Source organism: Megachile rotundata, chromosome 10 (assembly GCF_050947335.1).
Source record: "Megachile rotundata isolate GNS110a chromosome 10, iyMegRotu1, whole genome shotgun sequence".
Classification (NCBI taxonomy): domain Eukaryota; kingdom Metazoa; phylum Arthropoda; class Insecta; order Hymenoptera; family Megachilidae; genus Megachile; species Megachile rotundata.
This window is the reverse complement of record NC_134992.1, coordinates 3077959-3095909: the sequence shown is the minus strand read 5'-3', so window position 1 is coordinate 3095909 and position 17951 is coordinate 3077959. Positions and strand designations below refer to the sequence as shown.

The following is a 17951-nucleotide window of genomic DNA, read 5'->3' as shown; positions in this document are numbered from 1 at the left end:
ATATTTACATTTGCTGCATCGTTAATTTAATTCATTGTTATAATTTATAGAATTAAATATATATATATACTTTTTAAAAAAAATGTTAACGTATTTTTTGTTCGTTGGAAAGCTTTCAGAGCGAAATCGCAAAATCCGGCTTTATACAACTCTTTTAAGTACAGTCTAAAAACTATCTCTAAAAAAAAAAGTATGACAAAATGTTGGATTTTAGCTTAAAAATTTCTAAAATATGAAGTCGTGTTTGCCACATTTTTGAAACATTTTTATCTGCTATCCTTGTATCTCCTAGCCAAAAACATTAGATAGACAAAGGTCGATAGAACTTCTGCAACTCACCACATGAGGTCATACCTGAGTCTTTGTCATTAAACTTCCTGACCTTGAATCTTAAATAATTAATAGAATAATACATGCATGATAAAACTTGAATCGCTCAAAATTCCATAGTCCAAAAATGTCTGCCATTATAGTTTTATTTTATATTTAAATTAAATTTGCCACATTACAAAATATAAAATTCATCTAAGTTTTTTCCACATTCATTCCTCATTCCTTAATTAATTGTATAAATTTCCCATTTAAAATATATGACTCCAAGAAAACTTTCAATTGTTCGTCTATCTCTTCAACATTTCCTGAAGTCGTATATTTTTTAATCTTTTTAATCGATTCCATTATGCAGCTGTCAAGTCCTTCGCGTATCCCCTTCAGCTTTTGATAATCGCACTGTAATTCATCTGCTTTACGCATAAAGTCTGAATTCGTTTTCCTTAAGGCATAAAGCTCATTCTTCAAAGCGGTCTTCTCAGATTCCGCCTGATCCAATTTCGTTCTAACTGCATCCAGCCGATTCTGCAAAGACTCCTTTTCGTCTCTCAGTTTCGTCAATTCTACCTTCAGTGCTCCAATTTCTTCCCGTGTATTTCGGAGTTTGTTCCACCTCTTTTCGTCCTCTGTAACATTCATGACGAAGCTACATCTTAAAGTGTTTACTTCCATCTTCAATGCAACGTTCTCGATTTGCAATTTGTTTATTACTTCCAGTAATTTATCGATTTCAGTTCCGGATTGTAGATCAATCGTCGATCCTATGAAAGGACAAACACCCGACTGATTGATGTGTGCCAATGTGTCCATTTTACCAAATTGCTGCCCTGAATAACTATTGATCTCTTTATAATAAAGATTCACTATTTCTAGTTTATTCGATACATTATTGTCATTCATGCTTTTCGATTTCTGTCTTTGCAGTTCATCTTTCGTGCGACTCATCTCCATTTTGACTTCGAAATTCTGCTCCCTTAAATTCATTATTTCAAATTTCAACGCTTCGTTTTCTACCAATGCCCGTTTCAACTCCTCCTTCGATTTCATTTTACCGTTTGTACGTTTGTCAGACTTTTTATTACTTTTCTTCGTTTCATTGACAATTTTCTTCCCTGAACGATCGACATCCTGCTCGTCGCATTCATCCAATATCTTTTCGCTATCCGCTTTGGAATCTGCGTTTTGGATTTCAGGAATATTTAATCGTAGGCTGTTCATGTATTCGTGTTGCAACGCTTCCTTTTCTCTTTTCAACGCGGTGTTTCCGATCTCCAAGATTTTCAGCTGATTTTCGAGTATCCTGCACTCGCTGTAGACCTCGTTCAATTTTAGTTTTAGTTCCTCACTCATTTTCTTCAGCACTTGGTTGCTTCTATTCGACTCGTCGAGCATATTCTGCAGGGACGCATTCTCCGATTTCGCTCTGTCACATTCCGCTCTCAATTTATTCAATTCGACGGAGGAATATTCGTTCTCCGTTTTAACTTTATTCAGCTGATCTTTCAGCTCGACGTTCTTTCCATCCAGTTCATTAATACGCGTCACGAGGTCATTCTTTTCCGTCAGAAGCACTTGCACACGATCTTCAAGGCTGATATTCTTCAAACTTAAGTCGTTCAAATTGTCCTGAAGCTTCGAAATTTCGAATTCCAAACGTCTTATTTTATATTCGCCTTCGTTCAGCTCTGCTTCAGCCTTTTCCAACTTGATAGCCAGATTTTCTTTACCGGTCTTGAAGCTTTTTACTTCCTCTCGTAGAACACTGCACTCTGATCTATATTTATCGGTTTCATCTTCAAGTTTCGAGCATCTGATTTCAACGTTTTCCACGGACTTTTCCAACTGTTCCTTCGTAGCTGCCAAAATTGACAAATCTACGTTCAATCGTTCCTTTTCTTTCTTCAAATCGATTCTTTCGTTGTTCAATCGATTATAGTCTGATTTTAATTTCGTCAGTTCTACAAGCCTTTCCTCGGCAATTGCTTTTTCAACGCCTAGTTCATAGACAAGTATTTCTTTCTTCGATTCTAAGTGACAAACGTCCATTTCCAACTTTGCCCTGTCGTTGGAAAAATGGTCCAATCTAGCTTTTAGTTCGGCGATTTCACGACCCGCGATATCTCGAGCTTCTTTCGATGCTTGTAAGCTCGATCTCAGTCGCAGCAGTTCATTCTCGGTGTTCTCTGACATTTCTTGCGAATGTTGTTTGCTCCTCAGTTGTTCAAGTTCGTTCACTTTGTTTTGCAATCTTTCGTTCTCCTTCGAAGCTGTTTGAAAATTCTTTGTAAGATCCGTAATCCTTGTCTTTAATGCTTTCTCCACCGAGAGTTTTTCAGTAGCCATAACATTAATCTTTTCATTTCTTTTCTCAAGAGCATCACACAATTCCTCATTTTCCTTCAACAACTTTTCCTTTTCAGTCCGAATGTTTTGCAATTTCTTTTTAGTTATATTTGTGTCGTGCTTCACCTGTTGCAGTTGTTCAAACTCTTTTCGAACATCCTCGTGTTCACGCTCAAGTTCCAATGCTTTTTCTTCCATATCTCTTATTTTCGTTTTTAAAATTTTATTTTCTTCCGTTAATACATCCACTTTTCTTTTCGCATCCGTCGCTTCCTTCGTTCTTTCTTCAGTCAACGTCTCGACGTTGAACAACTCCGTAGCTAACGTATTTACTCGTTCGGCTTTTTCGCTCAACTCGACTTTTAATCGTACAATCGACTCCTCTAGATGCTCGATCTTTTTCAGCAAAGCAGAACGATCGCTAGATATGACAATCACTTCCAACTGTTTGATTTCCTGACACACTCGACCAACGAAGTCGTCCAATTTCACAATTTCCTTTCCTTCGTCCGAATTGAATTTCGTACGGTGATTCAATTCGTTGATCGTCCTTCTTATCTGTTCAATGATCGTTTGAAGATCTTCTATTTTCCTTAAATATTGTATACCATCGGCACCACCGATTCTACAATACTTCCTTACATGTTCATCTTTCAAACGATCGAACTCAATGTTAATGTCTTTCAAGGTAGATTCTACAGCAGACAATTGTTTCATATGTTTAGAAGACTCAACCAAGTTTTCATATCGAGAAGAAAAATCAGCTTTCAACTTGGTCAATTGAACGTGCAGTTGTTTCAAGTTTACGCGTAGTTCGAAAATTGTCTGAAAATATTTCCAACAATTCAAATCACCTGCTCCGAGCAGAGCTGCATAATCGTTTTTTAATTTGTTCTTCAAATCGTTTGTCAATCGTTCCACGTTATCCAGATTACCTTCAGGAGTAGAGTCCGCAGACCAAGAATCATGTTCAAAATTAGTTTTCAATTTACCTAGTTCCGTTTTCAAACATTTTGTCAGATTATTTAATTCGACAATTCTTTTCTGGTAATCCACGATGTTACCGCTCCTGGAGCGCAGCATTGCATTCAATCGGTCAACTTTTACATACAGACGATTATTTTTTAATTTCGATCTGTTCAAGTGCTCGTTCGTGTTTACCAATTCCTCGGACAAATTAGCAATAGTCTCGGCAACTTTGTTAACTATGTCGGTAAATATAATTTCCATCGTGTGATCGACCATCATGAAGTGCTTTAATTTACATTTCAAGTGTTCAACTTCTGTATCATGTTCGTGTCCGTCTTCGACCTCTTTCAATCTACTTTTCAGATACAGAATCTCGTTGTTTAAATATTCCCGTTCCATGAGATACTCCTGTTTAACTTCGCTAAACTTTTCGTCGGATTTGTAAGCGGTTTCGTCGCTAATATAATCCGCGTCGACAATGGCTGCTTTAATATCGGCAATTTCCTTCTTCAGAGCCTGATTATCCGCCTCCAGCCGTTTGATTTCCCCTCTTTGATGTTCGATCAATGGGTCAGCGTGCAGGGTATCGGTTGTTTCTTTACCAGCGACTCGCAGAGCCAGCTTTAGTCGCCAAATGTTAGATCTCAGCTTTACGCGATCGTCACGCCAGTCCTTCATTTGCCTCATTATGCTATTCAGTCTGCACAATGTGGCAGCCGCGACTTCCGCTATTCTCGTCTTCTCTTTGTACCCATCGTCATTTTCGTTGATCGATAGGCAATTGTCAAGATATGCGTCCATTACAGCGTAATTTCCGAAAATTGAACCGCAAGTAGAACCGAGAATGTCGTTTTAATTAATTTCCCGTAAAAGTATCCAAGTTTTACAATGTATTGGAAAATTGTCAGACACAAATTGCAGAAACTGGTAAATTTTTAGGAGGTTGCGTTGTGGATACTGAAAATATTAATCTTAGTTAATTTATTTAAAAATAAGGTCAATTATTATTAAAATAGGTTAACATTTGTAGCCACTGTATGAATTTTTGTTATTTATTAATTTGAGAGTGTCTCAGTGTTTTATCGGACAACTTTACCCACATATTATATACGCAAAACTAAGGGGAAAGAAAACAAAAAAGGACGTAACAGACCGCCTAAGGTTAATATATTTTAAATTATTTCAAACATTTGAACAGCTTAGAAATTTAGAAATGTTAGAAGTTAGAAATTTAGAAATTCAGATATGTATGACCTCAAAAATTCAGAAACTCAGTAATTTAGAAACATAGAAATTTCAAAATGTAGAAATTAAAAAATTTTAATGGTTAGAAAATTAGATTTTTCAGAATTGGAGGCTTTGGAATTAAGAAATTTTGAAATTAGTGAACCTCTAAATGTAAAATTATTTAATAGTCATTCTATTACAGTTCATTATATTTATGATAAATTTTAATATAACATTTACAATATTATCGGACTCATTTATATTTCTCATTCATAATTCTGATTCATTTGCTATCTTAATGGGTGCGATTTTTTTCTTCAACACTAGTCATTTTAAAATATACATCAAGTATTTAGAAGTGTTGATTCTTTAAGAATTGACCTTGAACTACATGGTATCATAAACTACAGCTTATATGTATATATGGGAAAAATAAGCAAATGAATAAAATATTATTAATGAATAAATAAACAAGTAAGTTTAGTATAATAATATTTTTCAAATAGTATACCTCAAAATCAACAGTGAACAGATATTTATTACATGGTTATTGTGACTTATGAAATTACACTGTAAATATACCAGAAAAAATTGAGTTACGTTCAGGACGTTTGCATTTTAACATTAAATTTTCTTCTCCTTTTGCAAATTTGATATTACTTTGAAGAAATTTTACATTTTTACGAAGTGAGCAGTTCACAATTTTCCTAAGCAACTTAGGTTGCTAACTGAAGGTTAGTATTTATGGTTAGAACGCCAATGTGTACTTGACAGAACTTTCGTGCTGTCATACGTTCATCACTGTTTTTGTTTTTCCTTCATGAAGTATCTTGAAAACAAATGTATACACGGTGTTTCAGAAGTGGTGTAAGAGCCGAAAAAAGGTGGTAGACAAGACGATTCTACACAACTTTTTCCTTTACCAAAATATTGGTTGAGGCTTTATTTTCGAATTCTTAGCAAAAAATACTGATCAATAATAGCTCTTGAGATCTAGGCACTTGACAGCGTAAGCAAGAGCTTCGAGTATGACGGCCGATTGCGATCATACACAAGCGTATCGATGCCGCGTCGGTATAACAAGAAGCTATTAGGTGAAAGTAAAGAATAATATTCAGTTCTTAATTATTCTTAAATAGAAGAAAAACGAATTACTTGTTTATCTAGACTAATGAATGTTATCTATGAATGTTACTAGACTGGTGAATGGTATTTATTTATGCTTTCCAATAGAAATAAGAAATAAATTTACGAAAATTAATTTTGTCAACTACTCTAATGAAGCAAATGAATGAATTCACGTTTCAAAACCTATGAGTACCTTGTCTATGCAATGAGATAGAACTGGAATAGAATATCTAATTTAGTAACTCACTCAAATGAAATAAATCAATTCCGACGTACGTTTAATTTTCAAAATGCACAAACTACATAAATAAAACGTACCTATTGATCCGTGAAGCAGCTTCGATGAAAAATATTTATGTCACTGGATAAATCCACTGATCACAGCACCAAAAGCTGATATCCTGGCAGGGTCAATGAACTCTTAATTTATTTCACTCTCTTTCTAATAATCGCACAACATAGATTGTTGTAATTGAAATTATGACTTATAGATACAACAAAATATTGTGAAAATATTTAGTCAGATGTATTTTATAAAAATAGAAGTACTAATCAAGATTTCTTTAATTCCTAAAGTTATAAACTGAAATTAAACGTTTTTGTACGTTTACGCAATTTTTATTTCGTGTATAAAATATTATTCTATCCTATGTACTTACTATTAAATAAAGTTTTCTCGACATGTTTAGAGTACATGTAGCTGAAACTAAATAACAAGTTATGCCCTTATTTGCAACCAACATAGTGTGAAGATTTAATTGAGGGAATGTACTCTTAATAACTTATCAACTATAATTGAACTGAGATGCTTATCAAAGCTTTCGATGACTTCAATATAGTGGTACAACTTCGTTAAAATCAGAATTCCCAATAAAACGTTTCCAACGAGAGTTCGCCAATAGCGATTCAATTATGGCAATCGTTTAAATGGATGATGATGATGATTAGTGTTATGGGCATCGACTGCCATGGTCATTAGCCCATCGTTTAAATGGAAAAACGAATGAACAGTTTTCTATTCATTGTTTAAGTTTTAACCAATATTAGATGCTATTTGTAGACGTCGTTGATTCATACTTTTATATTAAAGTGCTAATGAACGTATTATACAATTAATTATTAATATTAAAGACTTAAATACTTGGCAAGAAATAAATTCATTAACACTAGATTGCCCAAGGAAGTTATTTTGACTGCTTTTTAATTTCAATTAGAAAAATAATTATGTATATAATGATACAATTTCTTAGAATTTTGTGACTTTTTGTACAACACATAAATGCGTTTATTAATAATTGTAGTTACCTCCCCCCTCCTTCATTTATGGCGTAAAGAAAATACACAATTGTTTAAAAAAAAAATAAGTAAATAAATTTTCAAACAATTTTTTTTAAACAATTGTGTATTTTCTTTGCCCTAGTCAATTTATCTCATTATTCTGTGCATAAAAGTATTAGGGTAAGATTATTGAAAAATGAATATTTTGTAAGATATTTTGTAATTTGTCAAAATTATTGGAAATTTCAAACCTTAATAACTCAAAAAGTTTTTAATCAAAAAATACTTTATCATAGTGTTTTAGAAAGCTCTCGAGGTAAGCTACAAGAATATGCAAAAATATATAAGGTTTTCCATTCAAAAAAATTGAAGTGACCTTCACGTGACCTTCCAGTGACTCTTCAAGGTCAAAATGATATTGCCAGTAAATAGAACTTTTTAAACCCTACAACTTTTGTGTGAAACATTTTTTGATAAATCTTATATTTTTCGATATATTCAAGGGTCTCGACCTTTTTTATACACCCTGTATATGTGTTATACCTACATTGCCCACAAGTAATCATTTTGACTGCTTGGGAAATTTTAAATAATCAAATGACTCTTATTATTGAATTGACTAAATTTCTTATCTGACCAGTTCGACTCTGTATTGAAATAACAGTTTTCATTTTTTTCGATTACCATCACATGATAAATTGTCGATTTGGGCGTGTACCTGATAAATTACAGTTGCTCAATAAGCTAAAGTAGTACTTGTTATTCGAATCTTTATCTAGAGATACTTGTTCTAACAAGTTGTTAATTGTATTTCTTTTGCGCCCAAAATTCATGAAAGAAATATCTAGTAGAAGTGAGTTATTGGAAAAGTGGAAACATAAGTGAAAAGTGCTCCGAAGGGTTTCTTTAAAGTGCTGTAACTTTGCGAAAAAAATTGGTAGCGGTTTGTCACATACTGGAAATTAAAGATAAAGGTTTGTACTTTATGCTCCTGTAAACAGTATCACTAAAAAAAATGTGGCAAGTGCATGCATTTCGTCAAACTTTGTAATTTTCAATATAGTAAACATGACCTCGCATTTACGGGGTTATTGTGGTAGGAATGCATCAAATCTAAAATCGAACTACAGAGTCTTAAAATTTAAAAATTTTAAAAAAATTTAAGCTTTAATTTAAAAAAAAGCGCATAATTTTATGATCATTTTTCACAGAGTTATCTTTACTCAAATTTGGCCAATTTTTGCCTAAAATTTTTCTATGCCATATTTCTTTTGAGCAGTGTACATGCTATGCTAATCTTGCAGTTATTATAAAATTTGCAGAAATTCGTAAAAAAATTTGAATAATTGATAACAAACACGAATTAAAAAGCTACAATATAATTCAGTTTAAAGCAAGTAAAACTCCATATAAAATTTTGTTTGCTCCTTTTTGTAAAAATTTCACATTTAAAAATGTATTAAAATGTAATGACTATATTATGTTTTGAACATGGCATATTTCAAAAGGAAGCTATTGAAAATAGTTACTATATCGATCTGCCTTAAATTCTTCAATTTTTCGATTCTTCGATTCTTCAATTTTTCGATTCCACCGCAATAAATCTTCGGTCATTTAAAAAGATAAAAATTTGGATACTTGGAAATTTATAACGTAGATAATTTGGAAATTTAAATAACTGGAAATTCAGAAATGAGAAATTTTGCAGTTTTTAAGTTTGAGAACTTATGGTTTTTAGTTATGTAAAAATTTGGAAATTTGAAAGTTTATATGGTTCGATATTCGTAAATTTAGAAATTTGGTGGTTTATAAATTTGGAAATCTGAATTGTTTGGAATTTGTAGTTTTAAGAATACAAGAATTTGGATATTCGGAAATTTGCAAAGTTGAAAATTAATATATTTGAAAATGTACAAATTTACAAAGTAACTTATTACAACAACCAGTGACTCATTCCGTAACAAACTAAATTGAACGTGATTTGTTAATATTCATAGAAATATCATAAATTAGTGCACGATGTTTGTAAAAAGTAGCTTCGTAAACATTTTATTAATGATTTTAATACAAACTTTGAAACAATATGTATAATACACATATAATAGTTGATTAAGGAACAGCTCTCTTATTATACTAATACGTAGGTACATAATATAGATATTACACAATAATCGATAACATAATTTTCATCATCTACCTAGTTTGTATTGAAGAAATTAATAAATAATTTTCACAAACTACAAACTTCAAAGAAATATAAAAATATGCAAAATTTGATATACTACAGAATCCAATATTATTTACTATAATTATATCTGCCTTTTCCATTCTGTTTTATGTATATATCGATGTAGTGTTTACGTACTAATCGTTGAATTTTAAGCTTCAAATTAATATGCCATAAATGCAATTTTGTAATATAAAATTATATCAAACTTTGTTTACTTCAGAATCTTCCGTTTAATGCATTATATCCTAATAGATTAAGCAAAATTTAGTTAGTATATGCAACACTGAAGTTTGAATAAATTTATTGCGGTATTACGCTACCAAATAAACAGACCAGTCTGACGTTAAATCAGTATATTGATCTTCATTAATACCACAACAACGTGGCATTAAAAGTATGACTGCCGCAGTGAAATGCATTATTCCAACCTCATATATTTTGGCTAAATATTTCATATTTTATTGGTAGCTGAAAACAGTTTTGCGCTTATGTGCGCTGAACTGACTGTAATCGGTTTACCATAATTTACTTACATCGGTGATTCGGTAAAGTGAACAGAAGAAACTAAGTATGAAATAATTAAACTTGCATAACCTTATAATCTGGTAGATAACTAAGAAAATCAATATCCAATTGATGAAAGTGATAATTATTAATATTGTCTGGAATATTCATACTTTTTATTCGAATATTTATAATTATCCATGTAAAAAAATTACTGCATATCATGTATGTACAATTACTAATCTTTTATAAAAATTTTTCCAAATTTTAGTTTTACGATACCTAATTCAATTTTCATCTTTATCCAATATTTTTATATTATCTGACATATCGTACCTTTTAATTGAAAAATATTACACTTTTTACGTTATATGTGCACGTAATTTTTGTTAGTACCGTAAACTTCCCTTCACGAGCTGCAAATAAACATAAAACAAGTATTTTAAATTCATTTTTTTAATTTTTTCTATCTGTCCTCTTAAAAATCAGTAAACAATAAACAATACAAATACTTCAAACACTACAAACTACGCAATCAAAATTACTATTTCACAATTTGCACTGAAAATGTGTAATATGTTTTCAGATAACGTTAAAATATTTGTATACACGCAGAAGGTTGATGGCATAAAAGAAACTTTTATTTCAAAATGACTTATTACTTGCTCGACGATTATTTCGTTTATCATTATAACTTATCAGTACAAAATTTTAATAAAAACTAAATATTACAGACAATTTTTACGAAACATCTTTATAGAACATTTTTATAGAATATTTTTAGGAAACATTTCTATAAAACATTTTTCCAGGACATTTTTGTAGAACATTTTTATAGAAAATGTTACGAAACAAAACAAATACTGTTACAGAACTGTGCAGGAAATGGAGCCACACGATGCATTGTCACTTTGTCGATGCGGATGCAATACATTGTCATCGCAAGAATCGATTAATCCACCGAACGAAGCGTGCTGTTGCTGCATTTACAATCCTTTCAGCGACGATTCCAAGGAATCAGAGATATACGACCTTTCATTTGCTGTAAGGAAACTCCGCGTAATGAAGTGTCAAATGAAGAAGTGGCGAATGGAACGGCTTCAGCTGGAGAGTGAAAATAGGTCTCTGAAACAAGCCCTCCAGTCATTCGGTATCGATGTATGATATATCTTACTGTCTTGTCGCTTCGCCTTCCAATTCACGGAAAACTAATTAACCCTTTCATTACTGCAACAGTTTTTCTTAAAAACTTATAATTAACCTGTTAGGCACCGTGTTAACCAGTTAATTATGGAATTTTGTTTTAAAAATCCTTTATTTAAAATTAAGCAATGGCAAGTATATACTCGTTTGTAGAGCGAATAATATTATAAATAAGGAGAAAAAAATATTATTTTTATGAGAAAAGCGAAGCAGAACAAGAAAGAATTTTTATTCGATAAAAAATCATTTCGTTCATCTCGTGAATGTAAAAATATTTGATAATAAAGATGCAACATATAATGTTATTTAGCTTTAAATAATAATTTCAAAACATGCTCACATGTCTCGAACGAAAAATTAAAAAATATTGGAATTATTAGGTTGGGGAATAAGTTCGTAGCGTTTTTACATTTTCTTTTTTTTACAGCGACATTTTACAATTTGCAAGAGGTTATAATATTCATTCGATAGAGCTCTTTCTGCTCTACAAATCTGTGTTAATCGTTTTTGTCAGTAGATTCATTCGTCATTACTATTGAGGCTCAGAAATGGAATATCAAGAAGGTAAGAAGCAGCATTTGCGACACCTGCCCTTCTTCGCTTTCCATCGCGGCCAAAAAGTTGTGAAAAGTTGCTGAAACAGACCGGGATATTTGCAATGTATACGGAGAAGGTGTCATAGGTGAGTCGACAGCACGGAAATAGTTTGCAAAATTCAACCTAAGGTTGGATAAGAAGTTCGTAGCGTTCACTTCGTGAGGCACCCAGGCTCCCAATTTTTCGACAAATCCCATTGAATGGAGATGATTGAGAATAGTTTTGTGGTCACAGTTCATTTTTTCGACCAATTCACGACTAGTTTGAGGACCATCCTGCTTCGCAAGTGCTCGGAGACGCTTTTCGTCGAACTCAGAAGGTCTTCCGCTGCGGGGCGGGTTTTCGACGTTAAAATCGCCATTTTTAAATTTTGCAAACCATTTCCGTGCTGTCGACTCACCTATGACACCTTCTCCGTATACATTGCAAATATCCCGGGCTGCTTCAGCAGCTTTTTGGCCGCGATGGACAGCGAAGAAGAGCAGATGTCGAAAGTGCTAATTTTTACCTCCTGGATATTCCATTTCTGAGCCTCAATAGTAATAACGAATGAAACTACTGAAAAAAACGATTAACACAGTTTTGTAGAGCAGAAAGAGCTCTATGGAATGAATATTATAACCCCTTGCAAATTGCAAAATGTCGCTGCAAAAAAAAGAAAATGTCAAAACGCTACGAACTTATTCCCCAACCTAATATTTTTATATTTGATACACTTCCTTAAAGAAGCTGAACAATTGTATATTAATAATTTTAACAAACTATTAAAATTATAAAAATATGAACATGGTTTCATGAAAAATTAAAATAATAGTATAACCAGATATTGGTTTTTGATTTTTGCAATTGTCTTCCATCGCTTCAAGCAATCTGAAAAAATTACTGATTAATAATAATGACAAGACATGTCTATTGTAAAAATATAAACGTGGTCACTTGATAATATCTATTTAAAAAAAATACTTTTGAAGTTTAAAAATTTTTTTTAAATTCATTTGCGTTTAAAAATTCTGGAGAAATTCACAAACACGTGTGAAATGGAGCAGAACATCCCCAACTTTTTTTCAAAATATTCCGCATAACACAATAAAAGATATAAACTATAAAAATTGCATTTCCCCTTGTAACCACCCTTCAATTAGTGGTAGCGGCTCGTTATTTGGCAAAAATTGATTCCTTTCAACGATATATTAACTGCTGCGTTCATTGATTAATTTGGTTTAAAGGCACTTTTGACCCTTTTATTCAGTTATACCCTTTGACTGAGTAAATTGTTTTGCAAAATATTTGTTTATTAAGAGATTATAATAAAAGTTAACATTTTTTTACTTTCATAGGAAAAATATGACGTTGTTTTTGTATAATTGTTACATTATAACACAACATATTATATTAATACAATATAATACAGTTTATCATAGAATCGTATAATATCAAGGAATATGTTGTAATTATTCATCTGTATATTTTTCGCAACCAATGATATTTGTTAAAAAAGTAATATTCGATATCATAAATTTTTGCAATCTGTAATCTGGAATTGGTTATTTGAAGACGCGTTTAAATATAAATATTGTTACTTTCGTTGCGTAAAATGACTGCGAGGCTGTACAGTCACTCGATTTAATATTCGGACACTATGGTATTTGCGAAATTAAAGCTTCCTGTACTTACCCGCAATGTGATTATCGAATTTTCTGGTCCGTAATGAGTTATAGCGCATATTCTAGTTCCAAATATGTAAAATAAAATACTTTATTTTTTATTGTTTTCCACATAATAAATCATAAACGAAATTAGACCCGATATTGGTGTCGAAAAAATATTCGGATACTTAATATTACATAAAATTTTTTCTTATTTAGGGTCTATGTAACAATAGTTGTTAAGTCATTTTCATGTTACTGGGTGTAACAGACGAAAATTAGTGATGAGACGAGACCTACGATGAAACACGATGGTGGAAGCTTGATGGTATGGGGCTGCATTTTTACTGCTGGAGTAGGAGGGCTGGTTTTTATTGAAGATATTACGGACAAGAACAAATATTTAGACATATTAATAAATAATTTATTAAAAAGTGCAACGAATACGGGTATACGCGACATTTTTAAGTTCTACCACGATAACGATCCGATGCAGAAATCGAAAATAGTTCAGGAATATTTATTATATGCTTGTCCGAAAGTGCTCCATCCTCCACCACAATCACCGGATTTAAGTTCAATTGAAAGTCTATGGGACTTATTGGATCGTAATGTCAAGACCACCCCTATAAAAACAAAAGATGAATTAAAAAATACAGTTGACGGAAGAGTGGAAACGCATTACTCAAAATTATTTAAATAAAATAATTTCAAACATACCAACACGTTTGCAACACGTCATGAGACAAAAGGGATGTCCCACAAAATATTAAATTAATATTAAAATTATAATTTTGTTGTTACATACACTATAAATAAGAAAAAACTTTATGTAATATTAAGTGTCCGAATATTTTTTCGACTCCAATATCGGATCTGTGGGAATCGCATAAAGGTTAACACAATAATCGAGACTATGTTGCGTTCCACACGAGTTTATTAAATGCGTACGAGCAGTAAATACGATGTAAGATATACCAACGACTCTGACGGACTGCCCATGTCGCTGGTCAAAACCTCTCCTCAAAAACTCATCAGCAAAAGAAGGAAGAAACAGTTAGAAAGAGAGAAAATATAGGAAGTAGGAAAATCCAGAAAAACCGTTGAAAGTTCGGAAAAGGAGAGGTACAGCGGAAGAGAATCATAAAACAGAAAGTGAAAAGGTTCGCAAGGGCCTGAGCGTTGACACTGACCAGGCCCTGGCGAGACCCTATAAAAAGCGAAAACAATTAAAGAACGTAAAGCTAAAGAAAAAAGAAAACAGGAAACAGAATTTTAGAAAACAGGAAGAATATAAAAAACAAAAAAGGCAATGGCGTATGTGGTGCCAAGGGCGCCACAGATCTAATTTCGTTTATGATTTATTATGTGGAAAACAATAAAAAATAAAGTATTTTATTTTACATATTTGTAAACTAGAATATGCGCTTTAACTCATTACGGACCAGAAAATTTGATAATCACATTGCGGGTAAGTACAGGAAGCTTTAATTTCGCAAATACCATAGTGTCCGAATATTAAATCGATTAACTGAAGTTTAGTTGTGTCAAAACGAACCCACGCTTCGTCGTGCAACGGTTAATAAAAGTATAATAAAACATGCTTCATGCTTACAATTTAAATAAGCAGAATTAGCAGTATCATGTTTTAGCAATAAAAAAAAAAAATAAAAAAAAGTTAATTTTTATTATAGTCTTTAAATAAATAAATATTTTACACTTCGTATCATCAAATTTATTACTAAAAAGATATTCATATACGATATTTTATAGTACTGTAAAAAAATGTTTAGATATTGAAAAAAATAGATTTTTCATCCCCAATATCAAGAGCTGTTTTCACTCCATAAATATGGATGTTTGCCATTGAAAAAATATGGGAAAAATTTTTCCAAAAACTATGTGCTATGTAAATTTTATTAAAATCGGTTATGAACGCTTTGGAAACCTCCTTTGTAAGTTTCAAAGATACACGAAATGCTTCATTTTCATAAATAATATAATTTTTTTTTATCATTCATAAATAATATAACGACAAAAATTATCGCTTGTTTTGCAATTGCCTCATGTGCCGATTTTAAAAATGCATAAAGTATGTAAGAAATAGTGTTACAATATAAAAGTCATTTTTTATATTGTTACAATATAAAAAAATCTGTGATATAAAGTATGCAAATTAAAATATATGTTTTTGAAGAAATTTCTTTATACATTTTGTATACAAATATGTATTTATAAATCATGTCTATATAGATGCATAATAATACAATTTTGTATGACTTTAAATTTTACAATTAGGACGGCCCGTTCAGAATTTTTCAAGTGATTCAGTAATATGTGGATATGTTCAAAAATGCAATTGGAAAAATTAGTGTAACGTTCCTTTGTAAGAATTAGCTTATGAGAAGGAATATATGAATAAAGTATTATGCCAGAATAGTGCGGAAATGCAATAATAAATATGTCGAAGCTTATCCGAGCCGTTATTAAAATTCAAAGGCTTGTGAATAAAATATCAATCGCTGGAATAGCTCAAATATCTATCAAAAATGAATTGCAGTATAAAATGATAGTAAGAGAAATTTAATACTTTTAACAATGAAAATATTATGTATTTTAAATTTCGGATTCTTCACTGATAAAATCAAACACAACGTAATTTTTCTTAAAATTCTGCAAAGAAATATATTTAATTTTACTTCTTAATATTTAGACTACGGAGTTGATTAAAATTCAATTTTTATAATATTGGGCACCTTAACATTTTTTTGGGATAAAATTTTATTAATGTCGTAACATTTTAAATATTATCTGCCTACAAATATTTTGTGTGACGTACGCATGCATGAGGTGCACAACACAGGGTGTCTCACAACTCGTGTACCTCCCGGAAAGGGGTGGTAAAAGACATGATTCTGAACAAGGTTTCCCTTTGCAAAAATAAGGTTTGAAACTTTGTTATTAATCCCTTCCCGTGCATCGACAAATCTCACTCGTGACGCACATATAATTCAAATGTGACAAACCTTACTCAAATTTTGAATACTCTTCAACTTGAAATTTAGGTCCATCTATAAGTTACATTATCAAGGATCCCTGAATATAAAATAGTTACAACATTTTAATTTTCTTTGTTCGTTTTAATGTTACAGCCCTGAATAGTTAGTCTTGATTGACGCATTTGTTGAATAAATGGCACGGGAAGGGGTTAAAAGTTTTATATATATATATATATGTACGAAGTTTCATCAAAATCGAGGGGACACTTCCGTGCCTTCCCTTGTTAGTAGTTCCCCTAGTAAATCACAAATCAAAAAAATTATCTTTTACACTTTTTTCCTATTTTCTCATAAAGGATTATGTAGTACGATCTTCTACATATTATTCTGCCTGTACGTCAAAAAGGATCACTATTAATTTCTGTAATATAAAATAAGAAATTAAATGTGTTTGAATTTCTAAAGATTATATTTATATCTAAATATTAAATGTTTACAGGTGTAAATGAGGATGAAATACTGAAGCCTGATCCGTTACTAATACATTCTCGGGAAGAAATCGAAAGGTTACAAAGTACTAACGCGACGCTCGAAGATAAAGTCAGAGATCTGGAAGAAACTCTTGCTGAACGAGATTGTTGTGACGATCCATGTGCGTCGGTTCTTTGCCTTAGAGAGAAGATGAGATATTTGAGGGAGCGGTTCGCTCTTGAAAAAAAAGAGTACTGATCACAGGTTTTATTGGCTCTTAAATGTAAATTAACACCGGTTTCCCAATTCGTGTTAAGTCACCTTTCCTCGCGATTTTCTTTTTACGATTGACAAACTCATAAATGACAAGACCATGGGTAAAACCATTGTTCACTCTAAATTAAAAGCGAGATTTTAGCATCATATATTACTGTGTAGGAAAAGTTATCCAATTGTAGTATGATGAGAGGAAAAACGGATCCAGTTCTGAAAAATAGGACGCAAAAATGTTCTAGGTTCGGGGGAAATGATAGTGTCACAAGTTTCTAACGGAAGAATAATTAAAGTCCAACCTTAATGATAACCGGGACATATACAATGATTAAGGAAGTATCAGTAGAAAAATAACTACTATGATGTTTATGTTGTTGCTTGATTTAATGACGACTTTATTTTTTTTAAGTCTTTATGTTTTATAATTAATTATTATTTTCTTTTTTTTTTTGAAAAATAAATTGTGATGTTATTCTGTTTCTTGCGTTCTTCCACAGTATCAATTCCTCATAACAGAATATTTTACATTTTTCAATTTCTATAACTGTAACATATTATAATTTCTATAACTTTACAATAACATGTAATAAATAATAACGTTACTACTACATTTTACAACTGTCAGTACGTTCACACTCATAAATTATTAAACTGCACGAGAAAAGAATCGTATATCGTAGGGAAAATTGATCACGGTCAATGCTTTTTTTTATTAAAATAACAATAGAGCAAATATCAGACTATAAAAACAAA

The 17951-nt window shown here is 31.6% G+C and overlaps 3 protein-coding genes across 4 annotated transcripts in view; 1 reads left to right on the top strand and 2 right to left on the bottom strand.

The window, feature by feature from the left end:
• LOC100883712 (neural cell adhesion molecule 2) overlaps nt 1-17951 on the bottom strand; it is a 250926-nt gene that overhangs the window by 230306 nt on the left and 2669 nt on the right. The gene's annotated exons all lie outside the window — the stretch shown is intronic.
• On the bottom strand, nt 461-5660 carry LOC105662009 (uncharacterized). The gene is made up of 2 exons (XM_012281406.2): nt 5381-5660; nt 461-4599 (listed from the first exon to the last, which is right to left on the bottom strand). The coding sequence occupies exon 2, from the start codon at nt 4441-4443 to the stop codon at nt 550-552; it is 3894 nt and encodes a 1297-aa protein (XP_012136796.1). The 5' UTR covers nt 4444-4599; nt 5381-5660; the 3' UTR covers nt 461-549.
• The window catches only part of LOC100881743 (uncharacterized), a 62748-nt gene continuing 54574 nt past the window's right edge, over nt 9778-17951 (top strand). Inside the window, exons 1-3 of one of the 2 annotated variants that reach the window (XM_076536083.1) lie at nt 9778-10073; nt 10882-11159; nt 16954-17176. In XM_076536083.1, the coding sequence (XP_076392198.1) occupies nt 10895-11159; nt 16954-17176 (488 nt within the window). In that variant the 5' untranslated portion in view covers nt 9778-10073; nt 10882-10894. Of the gene's footprint in view, nt 10074-10881; nt 11160-16953; nt 17190-17951 lie in introns of those variants that run through there. The other variant, XM_076536084.1, reaches the window with a different exon arrangement.